The following is a 17,747-nucleotide window of genomic DNA, read 5'->3' on the forward strand; positions in this document are numbered from 1 at the left end:
TTGATTTCGGTTAAAAGTTTCTTTGGTATTTATTTACAAAATTATATCGCGAATAAGTTGATATTTCCTCTAAAATAATTTCAAATCGAACAAGCCGAATCTTTATCGTTACGGTATTTTAGTAGAGTAATTATTTTAACACTAATTGTACTGTAAACTGATTACAGAAGACATTTGGGCGGAACTGGATTTTAAGTGTTTGACGTTATGAAAACACGCAAAGCTTGTCTACTGACCTATTGTGTAGACTGCTGTATTCGGTGTTTTGACAAAAGGGATTAACATGTGTGAATGTCACTCTGCCGATTTGGTCCATAATTACTGGTAAACATTGTTTAGAATGTCGACGCAACAAGAATACAACTGTGAATATTAAATGCAATTATCAACTCAATAGTTACCACCTTTTAGCAATCAATGGAATAACCTACAAACAAAGAGAAAATCAATGCATTAGCGAGCAGAGAATAGACTTTGTTCCGACAATTAAAACCATTCCTTATGCATTCGTTGAACGTGTTTACTTGAGTAAGTTATGCCTTTAGACAGGAAGCGGCTTTTCTTTGATTACGTCAAACTGTCAATTCACACAGATTTGCGAGATTTTTAGGGTCCTTGGTCATTTGTATACATGTTCATTATAGAAAATCACCTGCTAACATGAAAACTTTGGATTAAATTATCAAAATAAAAACAATGTTGCAAACTGTAATTTATATTAATTGGTAAGTATTAGTTAAAAGACGACGTTTTGTGTGTCGTAAATCAACGAGTTTTCTATACAACCACAACTACTTCTACAACCACGTCGGGATCGATCTATCTTGGTTGTTTTTTTTAATTGTAAATATTATACTACATGTACATGTATGTACTTGTAATAAATGTAATTTTATTTGAAAATCAGGAAGTCAAACAAAATTAAATTGATCGTTATCTCGTAAAACGCGGAGTTTCCCCCGCGTTTCCAACGTCGAGGGCCGCCGCGTCGGTTTATCAGTTTTGCCGATCGTTAACCGCCGCGTCCAAAATCATGCAAACGCCGCGTATAGCGGGATTTTCTTAATCTCCCTCCAGGTCGAAACCCGCGGAGTATGGAGGGAAATTGGGGAAAACGCGTGGAGTGTACTGTACTCTTAAAACTGACATTGCAGGGGAGGTTACTTTATTAAGAAAAACAAGAAATATCTTTTAAAAAGATATACGGCGTTGATGTGGTTGTGGTTGATGAAAGATTAAGAGTTATATCAATGAGACAGCAAATTCCTTTTTCTACGCAGTTCTTAGCAGCATCACATGCAAATCAATAACCTTGCGCCAGCTATCGTGGTTTACTTCTCATTATTAGATATTGTTGACCATATATCTATAGATATAGAACAAAAATGTACAAGAAGAATAGAAATTAAATGAAGATATACGAGTATATGGCCAAACACGAATCAACCGTACATATTTGAAATATTAATACGCGCGTTCTTCTGACATGTATTGTTGTAGTGGTTTTTCGGACATAGTTATTTGATTGTTTGTTAATAGTATTGTGAATCATGCTTAGTAAATTGGTCGCTATGGTGGAATAAGTCTTATTAAATTAATCAAAACTAGTACCTATCATGGAATTATTGAAAAACAATCATACCATACTCAGAGTGATGTAGGGAATTTGAAACATATAAAACCCAAACAATATAACAGCTTTGTTAAAAAATCATTGGAGTAGGGACAATTTTATTGGGTGGGTAGGTAATGGCAAACAAAGACATTTTTATTGTTGGCTTAAGGTGTTGCTTTTAATATTGCCTCTTAAAAATTCGTCATGTAAGTGTGCATATTTGATTTTAACTTAAATTAATGACCTTTTCATTGAGAGCTAAATATAATAGCTCAAATTTTCTAATCTCTCTCAAAGAAAATGGTAGCTTTCTGAATATAAAATGTTAAATAAAATAAAAAATTGTTCTCTCTTATACAGAGTAGGAATTTAAAGCTGCTACAATGCTGGTTTTTGCTATTATTAAACATTTGATGTAGGAACTCTTTCAAATAAAAATACAATAAACATGTCATAAAAAATTGTTGACATATGCACTGCACACAAAATTTTCATATCCTTATTGAAAATTAGATTTAATTGGAAACATATGTTTTTCTTAAAGGTCTTTTACATTACTTTACTGGATTTGCTGAATTTTATTGGTAAGATTCGAAATTCCCAACTTTATGCCTTTTATTTTGTACAATTTTGACTTTATTCTTAACAGTAAATGTGTTTTATCTCAGCTCTCATTTCAACCGCCACTATGAGGTGGTTGTGATTGACATTGACAAGCCCTGGGAGCCTCATCTCGTTACCACAATAACCCAGCAGCTCCTCCATATAGCATGGGACACGACGGGGCGACAGCTGCTGCTTATAGACACAGAGGGGCAGTGTCATCTTTGGAACATGAAGGTTGGAGTTCAGATTGTAAATGATGATTTAGTTGAATATGCAGGTGTTGTTTGTGTCATTGTGTGACATGTCTTGGTTCCAACACACTATGAACTTTATGCACATAAAAGTAAATGAAGAATTTATTCCTGTGTGTGCATGATGTTCTTTTAGTTTGATTCATCATTACTAGAAATTTATTTTTCAAATGTATACTAGATACCAAACGGGGAATACACGTTGAACAAACATTATCACAATTCTATTGGGTAAAATAATGGACATTATATGCAAATAGGCAACTCACTATTCAATCAAAAAGTAATCATTTTACATTAGATGTGTTTTTATTTCATCATGATTATGTGTTCAGTGTTTTTTTTTTATCAGTTTTGGAGTGGGGCTGGGTCCCTTTGCATTGGTAAAAATTGCGCCATTTTGGCTAACATTGCAAAATTAGCGTTTTTGATATTTTGCTAACAAATACTATAATACTGTGAATAAAATTGATTTCAATATTATTTTCACTAAGGTTCAACTTATATAGCTTTATTTGAGATGAATTAAATATTGAAATTTACATTATTTATTTTTGAAAACCCTCAATGGGGAATGTTTAGGTCCCATTTTGGAAAAATATATACTTATTTTCATAGGGAATTGGTCCCAGATCTATCTGACCTTAAAGGCCCTATAAAGGTGACAAATTAAATTATTATGCATATAAACTTGCCTAATTTTTACCGGATTTCAGTTACTCTTGCATAAAAAATGCTAAGAACACAGCTGAGGTGCAACGTTGTCAAGAAGTATTGAAGATATACCCGTTTCATAATTGGAAGAAATGTTTACAACTTTGCAACTAGCGTGATGTGTAGCCCCAAAGCAGTGACATATGCTAAAATAGCCAAAAGAACATTCACTTTTAATTCTATTTAAAACAACTTTTTTACCAGCAAAAAGTAACTAATTAGATCACTACAAACTTTTTGACCATTATTAGAAGAGACATACTTTATGAGTGATACCGGAAAACATTGAAAATCAACGATATATTTTGGGTGACCTGAGTCACTTTCACTTTCCCGAGTAAACAGCGATGTAAATATACTGATTGTTTGTAAACACGATTGACTTGGAGGACACTGTATTTTGAGCTCAAAACAAGTTGTATTGCTCATATTTTTATGGTAATGTCAAATAGCATATACATATTGTTTTTTGATAACCTTTATCAGCGATTTTCCTCCTTCTTTATAAAGTACTGGTAAACGGCACTTTCCCAATGACGGAAAAAATACAAATTTCTCAATTGCTGTCCTTAAATTCCCAATTAAAGTTAAAAAAAAAAAAAAAAAAAAAATTTTTTTTTTTTTTTTTTTTTTAAAGCAACATTTAGTTAGTTTCCCTTTGCAGCTCTATAGCTTGAACCTAGGTTTATATAATATTGACAGCTTGAAAACACTTGTTTATCAATTTTAAAGTATTTGGGAGCAAAAAATCGAATACACCAATTTCCCAATTTGAGGTTTTCAGGACTCGATTTTTCCCAACTTTGAGGTTTTCACGACTCGATTTTTCCCAATTGGACCGGTACGGGTACTTTTCCCAATTGGACAAGGAAAATCGCTGCCTTTATATATAAAATACGGAAAAAATATTTAAAAATAGGTAAATAATTACGGATCTTCACCTTTATAGAGCCTTTAATTCGAATGAACAAAAACACAAGTGTTATATCATCTCTGTAAAAGAAGACATGCAATATTTCAACTGTGAGAATAACAGTACATGTATTGACTTTCTATCTCATGAGTGCTGATAATAAAATAACAAAACTCATTTTCTTGTATGTTCTGCCATTGAATATTCCAGGATAGTGTGAGTGATAGAAGGATTTATTTCACTGATATATTTCTCTGTTAATAAAATGACATTCCCAAATCAGGGAAAGTAATATCTTGTATTGTTTACGATAGTAATGTATGAGCTTTGTTATGGAAGAACTGGGCTTTATGCATGTGCGTTTAGTGTTGTCCCAGATCAGCCTGTGCAGTCTTCACCGGCTAATCAGGGAAGGCACTTCCCCTTAAACTGGATTTTTGCTTGATAGAGACTTCATATAAAGAAAATATTCCATAAAAGCAGAAAGTGTTGTCCCTGATCAGCCTGTGCAGATTGTGCATGCATTTAGCCCTGTATTCTCAATACAGTGTCCGACAAATCCATTGCCCGGAGCCCGGGGGCTACCGAAATTTTTCATCGGGCTACTGAAATTTTCCAGCTGACGCCCGCCGGGCTACTATAAATCTATAAGAGCGGTAGCCCGGTTTATTGACAGACATACGTAGAATAAACACGCTGACCATGTGTTTGTACACTGTGTATTGCTTATAATCCGATAACAAAGTGCAATCAATTTTTTAATCAGTCACCGATCACTTGCGGTAATGTCTTAAACAGTAACAGTGTATTTTAATCATCCAATCAGAATCAACATTTGTCGTCTGCTAATAATATAATGAGAGCCGGTTGGATAGTTGGCGCACATGCTGCAACATCATTTCGCAGTTTGGAATTCTTTGTTAACCGCAACAATGAGTAATAGCGGCAACATTTTTGATGTCGTTAAATATCCAAGGACGCCAAACATTAAATAAATCAAAACAATAGAGGATTCTTCAAAACGGTAACGAAACCGAAAATGAATATTAATGACAACTTTGTTAACGCGGTTAACACCTGCTAATTAGTTTGCATTGTCAATTAATTATTAGATTAATCGACTGTTAATCAATAATCCCATATATGCCCGATTTATATTTTTAAAACCAAATTATGGGTGGGTAATATAGACGATAAGAGTCATAAACACAAACGTTTGAAATTTTCTAAAGTGTCAAATGAATTTCGGCATATGGTTCTATTTAAAGATATGATGAAATAAGCTCCCAATCAGGACCGTTGTATTGCAACATACGTACATAACCTGCCACGGTTTGCACGCGTTGTGTACGGCTATTTTAGGTCACAAAATTCTACATTAAAAAAAATGAATTTCTTTGTCCTGATAAAAAGCGCGCGAAAATTGGCGTGGGTGTATTTATTTGTAAATAAAAATTTCGTAGCGGGCACAACATTGAGATCATATAATTTCCATTAAAAGTTTCGTTGTGAATTTCACCTAAAGTACCGGGGTATCTCGCGAATTATTTGGCATTGACATTTTCTCTTAATAAAATATCATGTAAACACGCTGTATAGTTACCGTTACGCTGTATCAGTTCCTTCATTATTGAAACAATTATTGTATTGTATACTGACTGCACACAAGTGTCGTAACATACGGATGCAATACGTAAATTCGGACAGTACTTAAAGTCGGACACAAGTAAATAAATGATTTAATACTCTTGATTTCTTGAAACTCGGTATTTGTTGTTAAAAAGGGCAATTGCATTGATTAACACCATACGAGTCAATCCTATTGATCATCTAAACGCTTTATTTACGTTTACGACTTAACGTGCTGTCCGAATTTAAGTACACATACATGTGCACATACATGTAATATCTACATGTAGTATATGATTTTGTTTGGTACATTTACATTTGCGTACACGGTGCCTGTACTGTAACATTAATTTACGATATTGACTGTGTACATCAGACTACTTGCTGTTTTATGTATATGTATGTATACATATTATGTATATGTTAATGAAGAAATAAAATAAAGATGAAAACCTGCCTTTTATCATTTTGTAGGAAAATTTTATGGGCTACCAAATATTTTTATTGGTAGCCCAGTGGGCTACCTGAAAAATAAGAAATTTGTCAGACACTGCTCAATACGAAGCCCATATATAACCTTTTTCTTATTATTCCCCCCCCTGTATGACCCCATTATCCCACTGTATGCAGGACCACCTGTTGAACCAGTGGGAGTGTGTGGGCTCCTTGCCAGCTGCAGGAGAGGAGGTCCTGGCAGTCATGTGGTTCCACAACGGACTGCAGGTACATCTGGTAGAATTTAGTGATTTAAGGATACACAAATAGACAGTGTCTTTTAAAATAAATAAACAATAGAGGATTTTTTTTTCTATATTTTTCATTTCAGAGAAAAAATTAATTGACTGTGATCACTTCTTGATGAAATTGACAATCAATGAATAATAACTTCAAAATAGTTACATGATTTTATATTAGAGTTTCAAATATCTTTTCATTTTCTCCATTGATTATCAATTATGGATAATTTTAACTGTTTGAAACAATTTATTTTCAATTTGTATTCGTGAAATTATATTTTCCTATAAACCAAAAAAAACATTTTAATAAAAAGCAATGCCTGTTTGCAATAATTTTTCTAAAAAATGAGGTTGATCATGAGCTTTGTTATGAAGACTTTATGCAGAAAGTATCAACATTTTGGAACCACATTGTTATTCTCTTTTATAGCTTGTATATTTCCTTCAATTTGCCAAGCAGTGGTCAGGATTTTTAAAATTATCATTTATTATAAATGTTGCTAAAAGTGTTGTTAGTAAATAATAATAATAATAATGTTTTTCTTTGCTTTTAAGAGAATGCTTATGATAATATAAATTGGTATAATTATCAAATCAAGAGATCAAAAGTCAAGATCATAGAAACATTGCTGCATGCTGAGGAGTCTTATTTGTTTTACATACATCTCTTGTTGCAGATCATATTTGATCCTGACAAACGCAACGAAACTCAATATGTTGAGAAGTATGTAAGGAACATGCGCTTCACGCCCTCCCTATCACAGTTTGGGGGAAGTTTTGTGGAGGGATTTGTGTATGTCACTGCTTCTGGAATGGTGAGTTGTGTTGGCAGTTAAAACAATTCAGGTACTAGTCATTAGTTAAATATTGTCATTGTAGGTATTGATTTTTTATAAGCCCACCTGCGCACAACGTGCTCATGGTGAGCTTTTGTGATCGCCTTTTGTCTGTCGTGCGTTGTGCGGCGTCAACATTTGCCTTGTTAACTCTCTAGAAGCCACATTTATTGTCCAATCTTCATGAAATTTGGTCAGAAGATTGGCCTCAATGATATCTTGGATGAGTTAAAAAATGGTTACGTTTGCTTGAAAAAAAATGGCTGCCAAGGGGCTGGACATTTTTCCTTATATGGCTATACTAAAATCTTGTTAACACTCTAGAGGCCACATTTATTGTCTGATCTTCATGAAACTTGGTCAGAAAATTCATCCTAATAATATCTTGGACGAGATCGAAAATGATGCCGCTTGGTGAAAAACATGGCCGCCAGGGGGCAGGGCATTTTTCCTTATATGGCTATAGTAAAACCTTGTTAACACTCTAGAGGCCACATTTATTTTCTAATCTTCATGAAACTTGCTCAGAAGATGTGTCTTAATGATATCTGGGATGAGTTCAAAAATGGTAACTTGCTTGAAGAACATGGCTGCCAAGGGGCGGGGAATTTTTCCTAATATGGCTATAGTAAAATCTTGTTAACACTCTAGAGGCCACACTTATAGTCCAATCTTCATGAAACTTGGTCAGAAGATTCATCCCAATAATATCTTGGACGAGTTCAAAAATGATGCCGATTGGTTGAAAAACATGGCCCCCAGGGGGCGGGGCATTTTTCCTTATATGGCTATAGTAAAACCTTGTTAACACTCTAGAGGCCACACTTATTTTCCGATCTTCATGAAACTTGGTCAGAAGATTTGTCCCATTAATATCTTGGATGAGTTGGAAAATGGTAGCCTTTGCTTGTAAAACATGGCTGCCAAGGGGCGGGGCATTTTTCCTTATATGGCTAAATATGGCTATAGTAAAATCTTGTTAACACTCTAGAGGCCACATTTATAGTCCGATCTTCATGAAACTTGGTCAGAAGATTCCTCCCAATAAATATCTTGGACGAGTTAAAAAATGATGACGGTTGGTTGAAAAACATGGCCACCACAGGGGAGGGGCATTTTTTCGTATATGGCTATAGTAAAACCTTGTTAACACTAGAGGTCACATTTATTTTCTGATCATCATGAAACTTGGTCAGAAGATTTGTCCCAATGATATCTTGGATGAGTTTGAAAATGGTTTTGGTTGCTAAAAAACATGGCCACCAGGGGCGGGGCATTTTTCCTTATATGGCTATAGTAAAACCTTGTTAACACTCTAGAGGCCACATTTATAGGCCAATCTTCATGAAATTTGGTCAGAAGATTGGTCTCAATGATCTCTTTGATGAATTCGAAAATAATTATGTTTGCTTGAAAAACATGGCTTCCAAGGGGTGGGGCATTTTTCCTTATATGGCTATGGTAAAATTGTGTTAACACTCTAGAGGCCACATTTACTGTCCTATCTTCATGAAACTTGGTCAGAAGATTCATCCCGATAATATCTTGAATGAGTTCAAAAATGATGCCGGTTGGTTGAAAAACATGGCGCTCAGGGGGCGGGGCATTTTTCCTAATATGGCTATAGTAAAACCTTGTTAACATTCTAGAGGCCACATTTATTTTCCGTTCTTCATGAAACTTGGTCAGAAGATTTGTCCCAATCATATCTTGTTATCTCAGGTGAGGGACTTTGGGTCTTTCAGGCCCTCTTGTTATTTTTTTAGCATAACTTGCTTTTGTTCTAATTTAATTTCAATAAGTATTTACAATAAAGTGTAAGTTTTGCCAAATGTGCAAGGTATACATTTCATTTAAATATCAAAATTGCTAAAGTAACAACTCAACCTTTATTTGAAATTTTGTTAATGAAGTAAAATATCAGTTTATACAGTCAATCTTGTGGATGCGACCACTTGTATTAAGCCACCTTTTTCTTATGCGACCATTTTGAAATCCCACGGAGCTTTTTCGCTATATAATGATATTGGATTAAGCGACTTTTGTCTTCCGCGACCAGCGACCGCTGATTTTTGTGTATTTTGATGTCCGAATCTTGAATTAAGCGACCACTTGGAGGTAAAAGTGGTTAATCTATTGATCTTTTAGGGACAAATCCGTGTTAATTCTTTATCTAAGCCGATAAGATGTACTGTTACACCTCTGCTTTGTTTTCACACCAACCATTATGCTTTGTCTCGTTGACCGGTTCTGACCGGTATTGTTGTAGACTGCGTATCAATTTATTGAGTTGAATAATAGAGGAACGTATTGCGCACAGTCTACAGCTTAAATAATTTACTATGTGGAACGTTAAGAGACAATGCCGATTTTTCTCGAGTATAGATAACAGGTGCAGAAACAATGCACTGTACGCGACAAACATTTCCTGAGAAGTGCGGAAAATAAACTATTAATCGGCAACATCTGTCAATATCCGTACATTACCAATTTGTAATTATACTAATTAGTAGATATTTGTTAGCCAATCACATTGTTATTTACTTAATAAATTTTCCAATCAGGTCTGTTTGTTTGTTTTCAATTGACTTGTTTTAATTTTTTCAGCTCATTATGTATCAAAATCGAGTCAGATTTCCTTAAGCGTACATGCAGAAATTAAAATGTCAAAACAAAAAGTGTTAACGTTGAACGAGAAAATTCGGGTTTTGGAATTGTCAAAGAGTAAAAGTGCACGTAAAATCGCAGATGAGTTTGGAGTCGGTAAAACTCAAATTCAGAACATTCTTTAGCGTAAAGGCGAGTGAAGACGTGGAAAATAATGTGTCAGGTGAAAAAAATGCGAAAAATATTTCCTTGTCTATGGTGTTTTTGCAAATAAATATGTAATACAATTCATTTATAATAAATGATAATTTATAATAAGTGAAAAAATAAAACAAATTATAAGTTAAATATTGTTTATGTATCGTGTTTATATTCATTTTATTATAAAAGTTAAAATAATTGTTGACAAAAGAGATTATCCTTCATATAGATTAAAATTGAGGGTAAGCATTCTTCCAGAATGGCCTTTTTTTATTTAAAGACCATTTTATTAAGAGACCACTTTTGATAACTCCCTTGAGTGGTCTCTTAATACAAGATTGACTGTATATGGAAATAATCTCCCTTTATTGTTTTCAACCAGGCCTTTTCCGCTCCATTTTGGGAAAACGCCACACTGGAATGTTTGGGACTTTCTTGTCGTGAAAAACCCCATTTTGGGGAAAAAAAATTATCGCAAAACTGGCTCAATTGGGAAAAATAATTGCCTGTTAATAGTGTTTCTAATATTTCAAAGAAGCCGTTAACTGGTAAATAACGGCTATTTTGATAACATGTTATTAAAATTTTACAAAATATTATGAACATGCGTGATAAGTGCATGTTTTTTTAAATCTGATTTTAGGGAAAGTGCCTGGCCTTTTTTGAGGGGAAAAAATTCGCACGAAATGCCGGATTTTGGGGAAAATAAGGAAAGTCTAAAATAATCAATTTAACATATTTTACTGTTTTTAAAACACATTAAAAGCAACAGATAATTCAATTATGCAATATTTTTCTATTTTCTACACTGGATCAAGTTAACTTATATATTTTAAGGTTTCCAAAAAAAAAAAATTTTTTATTTTGGAATTGGGAATTTTTTTTATTTTGGGAAAAAAACAACAGATTTGCATTGGGAATGGGGCGGATATTCGGACCCGTGGCATAGGGCAGAAAAGGCCTGTCAACTTAATTGTGCACCTAGCTCAGTGGGAAGAGCACTGGACAGCAGCTCAGTGGGTAGAGCACTGGACAGCAGCTCAGTGGGTAGAGCACTGGACAGCAGCTCAGTGGGTAGAGCACTGGACAGCAGCTCAGTGGGTAGAGCACTGGACAGCAGCTCAGTGGGTAGAGCACTGGACAGCAGCTCAGTGGGTACAGCACTGGACAGCAATTCCAAGGATTGTTTTTTTCGATTCCGACCCAGCCACTAAACTTGTGTGTTGATTGTCTTGAAATAATTATTATGGTTATTTCCCCCACACACACACACCCCTCATACCACTGATTCAAATAGACTAGTTTTCATTTACTGGTTTGAGTTTGTGCTCTTTATATTGGTAAACCAGCTTACCAGGAAATCTGACTGCAATGATATGACTATAATATTATTGAAAACAGGAAAAATCTAAAGAAACAGACTCCTAGGTCGTACTACTCGGCTTAATTAGTGCCCTACCGGTTTCACCAGAAGGGACTTATGGTTTTCGCTCTGTGTGTCTGTCACACTTTTCTGGATCCTGCGATAACTTTAAAAGTTCTTAATATTTTTTCATGAAACTTGAAACATGGATAGATGGCAAGATGGACATTATGCAAGTCACTTCATTTTGTTCCTACGTCAATAATTCTGGTTGCTATGGCAACAAATAGACTAGAAATACTGCTGAAAATTGTGATTTTTTCTGGATCCTGCGATAACTTTAAAAGTTCTTAATATTTTTTCATGAAACTTGAAACATGGATAGATGGCAAAATGGACATCATGCAAGTCACTTCATTTTGTTCCTATGTCAAAAATTCTGGTTGCTATGGCAACAAATAGACTAGAAATACTGCTGAAAATGGTGATTTTTTCTGGATCCTGCGATAACTTTAAAAGTTCTTAATATTTTTTCATGAAACTTGAAACATGGATAGATGGCAATATGGACATTATGCAAGTCACTTCATTTTGTTCCTACGTCAAAAATTCTGGTTGCTATGGCAACAAATAGACTAGAAATATGGCTGAAAATGGTGTTTTTTCTGGATCCTGCGATAACTTTAAAAGTTCTAAATATTTTTTCATGAAACTTGAAACATGGATAGATGGCAATATGGACATTATGCACGTCATTTTATTTTGTTCCTCCGTCAAAAATTCTGGTTGCTATGGCAACAAATAGACTATAAATACTGCTGAAAATAGTGTGTTTTTTCTGGATCCTGCGATAACTTTAAAAGTTCTTCATATTTATGCCCCCCCTTCGAAGAAGAGGTGGTATATTGTTTTGCACATGTCGGTCGGTCCACCAGATGGTTTCCGGATGATAACTCAAGAACGCTTAGGCCTAGGATCATGAAACTTCATAGGTACATTGATCATGACTGGCAGATGACCCCTATTGATTTTCAGGTCACTAGGTCAAAGGTCAAGGTCACAGTGACTCGAAATAGTAAAATGGTTTCCAGATGATAACTCAAGAATGCTTACGCTTAGGATCATGAAACTTCATAGGTACATTGATCATGACCGGCAGATGACCCCTATTGATTTTCAGGTCACTAGGTCAAAGGTCAAGGTCACAGTGACTCGAAATAGTAAAATGATTTCCGAATGATAACTCAAGAATGCTTATGCCTAGGATTATGAAACTTCATAGGTACATTGATCATGACTGGCAAATGAACCCTATTTATTTTCAGGTCACTAGGTCAAAGGTCAAGGTTACAGTGACTTGAAAGAGTAAACTGGTTTCAGGATGATAACTCAAGAATGCTTATGCCTAAGATCATGAAACTTCATAGGAACATTGATCATGACTGGCAGATGACCCCTATTGATTTTCAGGTCACTAGGTCAAAGGTCAAGGTCACAGTGACTTGAAACAGTGAAATGGTTTCCTGATGATAACTCAAGAATAATTAGGCCTAGGATCATGAAACTTCATAGGTACATTGATCATGACTGGCAGATGACCCCTATTGATTTTCAGGTCACAAGGTCAAGGTCACAGTGACAAAATACGTATTCACACAATGGCTGCCACTACAACTGACAGCCCATATGGGGGGCATGCATGTTTTACAAACAGCCCTTGTTTTTTAATGAAACTTCCAACTTGGATAGATGGCAATATGGACATTATGCACGTCATTTCATTTTGTTCCTACGTCAAAAATTCTGGTTGCTATGGCAACCAAAAAAAATATTCTGACAATGGTGGAATTTCTGACAATGGTGGAACCGGTAGGTGACTTATTGCTTGGCAATAGTCTTGTTATCTCCCTTTTTCCCTCTGTACGTGCAGGTGCGTGTAGGTGTTAAGCAGCCAGATGGCGCCCTGATATCTATGACAGAGAACCTAGCGCCCAGCCATCTCCGACAAGTGACGGCCGACATCGCCAACACAGAGAACGGTGAGATCATGATAGCTACCAGTGATGGCCAGCTGTCCTCAGGCATCCAGTGCTTCCTGGTGACCGTGAAGTTGTCTGGCAGCAACATCAGCATCCAGAGCCGGAATGGAGCCAGTCTGTACACGAAAACCCAGCAGGAGAGCAGCTCTGACGTATCCCATACAAGGTATCCATGTATACTGTGCTTAACATTCATTTATCCTTACATCAGAAATCCAGATGAGACACCTCCTACACCCTTAACCCTTTACCACTCAGATATGCTGTTTTACCTGTTTGTAGTCCCTTAGAAAATCAAATTAAATGAAAGATCTTTCTTAATAGATTAAAAGGCCTTTTTACAAACCCCATATTACCGATGAACAGCAAACAGCATAAAACCTGAACAGTTACTTGCAGGCTGTTTTGATTTTATGCCGTTTTCATAAAGCCCATTTCAAAGTGTTAAATTATGCGCACAGAATTACCTCAGGAAAAACAAATTTGAAAATTAATTTGTTGAATGTTAACATAAAGGCCTAGAAGACAGAAACAGAATCAGATTTGACCAGCCTGTCTTCTTTAATGTGCAGTAAATATGTTTTGTAGGAAGAAAAGTAGAAGTAAAATGTTTTGTTGGACCATTGTTAGATGTATATCTGTTCCAAAATCCCCCCCCCCCCAAAAAAAATTCCTCAACCCAAACTCGTTTAAATAAAGCGTATTCCTAATGTTTCTTGTGCATAGATAGCTCTAAAACCTATGATAACTCAAACAAAGTCCCGTTGAAATTGTTAATACTTAGATTCAAATTACCACCTCTGTTTAACAGTCATGTTATTGCTTTTTCTGATCGTGAATTGCCGGTGTCTTGATTAGTTTACCTTGATAACTCACAACATTTTAATTAATCATGCTTTTCTGAAACAATTGTCAAATTACTTTTAGTGTTCTTTCATGAGTTCATTTATGTACTGTACAAGTATTGATCTAGGGCATTGCCCACAAGTTAACCCAATCACAGATAACAACCCAGTGTACAATTATGAAACTTTGTTCCACCTGTCCAGTGAGTTTCTAGACTTATAAACTAAAATTGTTACTTCTGACTCCTTATGATCCAAACATACAATAGAGCCTTGCTCTGAAAACTCATGAATGTGCAATAATTGCTGTCCCAAGTAAGCATGTACAGTCTGCAAAGGCTTAACATTTGCTGTTATGCATACATGCCATACGTCCCGGATTGTCTGGGAGAGTCCCGGAAATGAAGAACTTGTCCCGCTGTCCCGGAAATCTGTCAAATGTCCCGGAATTTACAAAATCCATATATACATGTACCTTATCTAAGGCTTAACTGCACCTCGAATCTGTGTATATTTGCAGCGTCTCCATGACAATGCCTACCCGAATAGGCAGACTACGCTACGTGTCAAAATCGATCAATTAACAGGGGTCCTGTTATCATATCGATTGTCTCACGTTCTCGGTAAAACCGAAAAGGCGGCATTGTTTAATGTGGTTGTTAATTGACTTTAATCTACTACGTCATTATTTCCCGCTGCGTAAGGGCAAATGATAGTTGTTCACACATCTGAAGTCCAACATCGCTGATTAAAAAATTAAAAGCAGTTTATGTTCGCACGTTTAACCGACAAAGAAGTTGAGTAAAAAAGTAAGCATATAAAAACGTCATCCTATCCGGATTTTAAGTTGACGATCTACCGGTACTGTTTTGTTGTATTTGTTTTATTGTGATTGGTTGTATGTATTGTGAATTGATTTGAGTTGACGATCTAACGGTACTGTATTGATGTATTTTTTATTATATAAATGTTATAAATGAATATAGGCGTATCAACAACTACGCGTTACACACCGGTCTTAATAACAATAACGCAGTGACGTAACCATCTATGTTTAGAACGCTTACACTGAAAACACGTGGCTTGTATCTAGTAACGGAAGTAGTAATGTTTAATTTGACGTAATCGATCAAGTGTATTTCGGATAGGCTTTCGAACTTTTGCAATTAACGATGCGAAATAAAAAAAAAACGTACCAAAAATGCATATGTCTGCAAATATCGCTACATTTTATACATGTCCCGGAAAATCCGCAAAAGTCCCGGACAATTTAACTCAATGTCCCGGAATTGGTCTGAAAAATTATGGCATGTATGTTTTATGAAATTTTTCTTTTGAAGAAATACTCTTTTAAGTGCAAATCCAGTTTTGATGGAAAGTGCCGTCCCTGATCAGCCTATGCATTAAACCCTGTTTTCCCAGAGTGAGCTGAATATAATTTTTAATTCATAGAATCAGCAAAGTGATGTTCATGAACTCTGAGAGCAGTGACACACTGTTTGTGAGCAGCGGGTCCTCAAGCCAAAGCAGTCTGGAGGTATGGCAGCTCCTGGAGCAAATGTTGCCACAGCACAAGATGTTCTCCCTAAACTCAGGCCCCTACGCAACCATCAAGACCCACAAGTGGATGCACAAGGCCACCCTGCCCCACCCCTCCCAGCTGTCATGCCTGGCCGGTCCCAGGTTGCCCATGTCCCGCAACGTGGGAGAGATGAGTGGTTTCCTACCTTATATAGCCACAGCATATAGGGATGGAACCATACAGCTGATTCATAGATACACTTTTCAGGTGAGCGAAAGATTAAGAGGAAAATACCACGCTTATCACAGAAATTGTAAATTTCTTTTGAATTTCATTTTATTTTAATATTAACAAGACTATTGCCAAGCAATATATGTCCCCTACCGGCTCCATCATTGTCAGAATTATTTTTATATTGTTGCCATAGCAACCATAATTTTTGACGTAGGAAGAAAATGAATTGATGTGCATAATGTCCGTATTGCCATCTATTTATGTTTCAAGCTTCATGAAAAAATATGAAGAACTTTTAAAGTTATTGCAGGATCCAGAAAAGTGTGCAGGATCCACCATTTTCAGCAGTATTTCTAGTCTATATGTTGCCATAGCAACCAGAATTCTTGACGTAGGAACAAAATGAAATGACATGCATAATCTCCATATTGCCATCTGTCCATGTTTCAAGTTTCATGAAAAAATATGAAGATCTTTCAAAGTTATCGCAGGATCAAGAAAAGTGTTACAGACTGACGGACAGACGGACACACTGAGCGAAAACCATCAGTCCCCTCCGGTGAAACTGGTAGGGGACAATAATAAAATCAATTCATTGATACAAATGTACAAAAATTTAATTAAATTCTTTACAGAAAGACCTATCTTACTGTCTTTATGACCAAGTTTTCAGTGCTGTTTTCCAATTCAGTTTAAATCCTGGTAACTAGATTGGGTTATCACTGGCACAGGGGCAGCATTAAACAGGTGGTTCCATATGAATAACTTAAATTTGCATTGATCTTGATTAAATGTTTGATATCAAAAACTTCCATTGACTCTGCTTGGGATTTTAATGGGGCTTGTTGGGTCAAGGAAAATATTCCTAATTATAGAAAAACCTTTTTTCTTTTTAAAGACGACTGCCTGATTTTGTCAAATATTTATGACTTTATATAAAATGTGTAAAAAAAACTTATTTAACATATATTTCAATATAAATAAAAATAAAAGTTAAGAAGAATATGTGTAGAAAAATGCGAAATTAGCCAGATATTTAATTCTGAAATCGAAAATGTCTGTACAGTCGAATTCGCCAGCATGTATATCATGCATGTACGATGTGAATCTAAATTTTGTTTTACGGATCATTTTAATTTCCTGCAACAATATCTATTCATATGACACTTAAACTGACTCTGATCCTAATAAAAAAACAAATGCTTGGGTTATTGTAGGAAAATATGAACAAAATATCTTCGTCACAATCTGCCTGGGGCGCTAATTTGTATTTGCTACATTTTATGAAATTTGTCTTCAATGTTTAACTTGTCTTGCCTATTTTGTGTTATTGTAACATATTTGTATCAATATATTACAATTTAACACACATAAAAATTGTGCAGTCCCGCTTTAAAAACTTTTTGGGTTGGAAGTATTGCACTGATATTGTGTAGGTAGCAAACCTGAAGACCAAGCATGGGATTGCCCTTGGGGCCAGTTGCATCAAGGTCAAGTTCTTTTTTTAATAATATTTGAAAAGCAGCAACAAAAGGTTTCCAGTTCATAACTTTATTTTGCATTTATCCATCTTGATTAAACTAAGGATGTAGCGAACTTGCATGGATACCTAGCTTGGGATATTCTTATAAACTT

General features: G+C 35.4%; 1 protein-coding gene across 1 annotated transcript in view; it reads left to right on the top strand.

Annotated features, from left to right (window-relative positions):
• The window catches only part of LOC127879206 (mediator of RNA polymerase II transcription subunit 16-like), a 40,728-nt gene that overhangs the window by 3,064 nt on the left and 19,917 nt on the right, over positions 1-17,747 (top strand). Inside the window, exons 2-6 of the mRNA XM_052425911.1 lie at positions 2,284-2,455; positions 6,359-6,451; positions 7,143-7,280; positions 13,403-13,677; positions 15,809-16,145. Coding sequence (XP_052281871.1) covers positions 2,284-2,455; positions 6,359-6,451; positions 7,143-7,280; positions 13,403-13,677; positions 15,809-16,145 — 1,015 coding nt within the window. The remainder of the gene's footprint in view (positions 1-2,283; positions 2,456-6,358; positions 6,452-7,142; positions 7,281-13,402; positions 13,678-15,808; positions 16,146-17,747) is intronic.

The sequence above is a fragment of the Dreissena polymorpha genome, chromosome 4, assembly GCF_020536995.1.
Source record: "Dreissena polymorpha isolate Duluth1 chromosome 4, UMN_Dpol_1.0, whole genome shotgun sequence".
Classification (NCBI taxonomy): Eukaryota; Metazoa; Mollusca; class Bivalvia; order Myida; family Dreissenidae; genus Dreissena; species Dreissena polymorpha.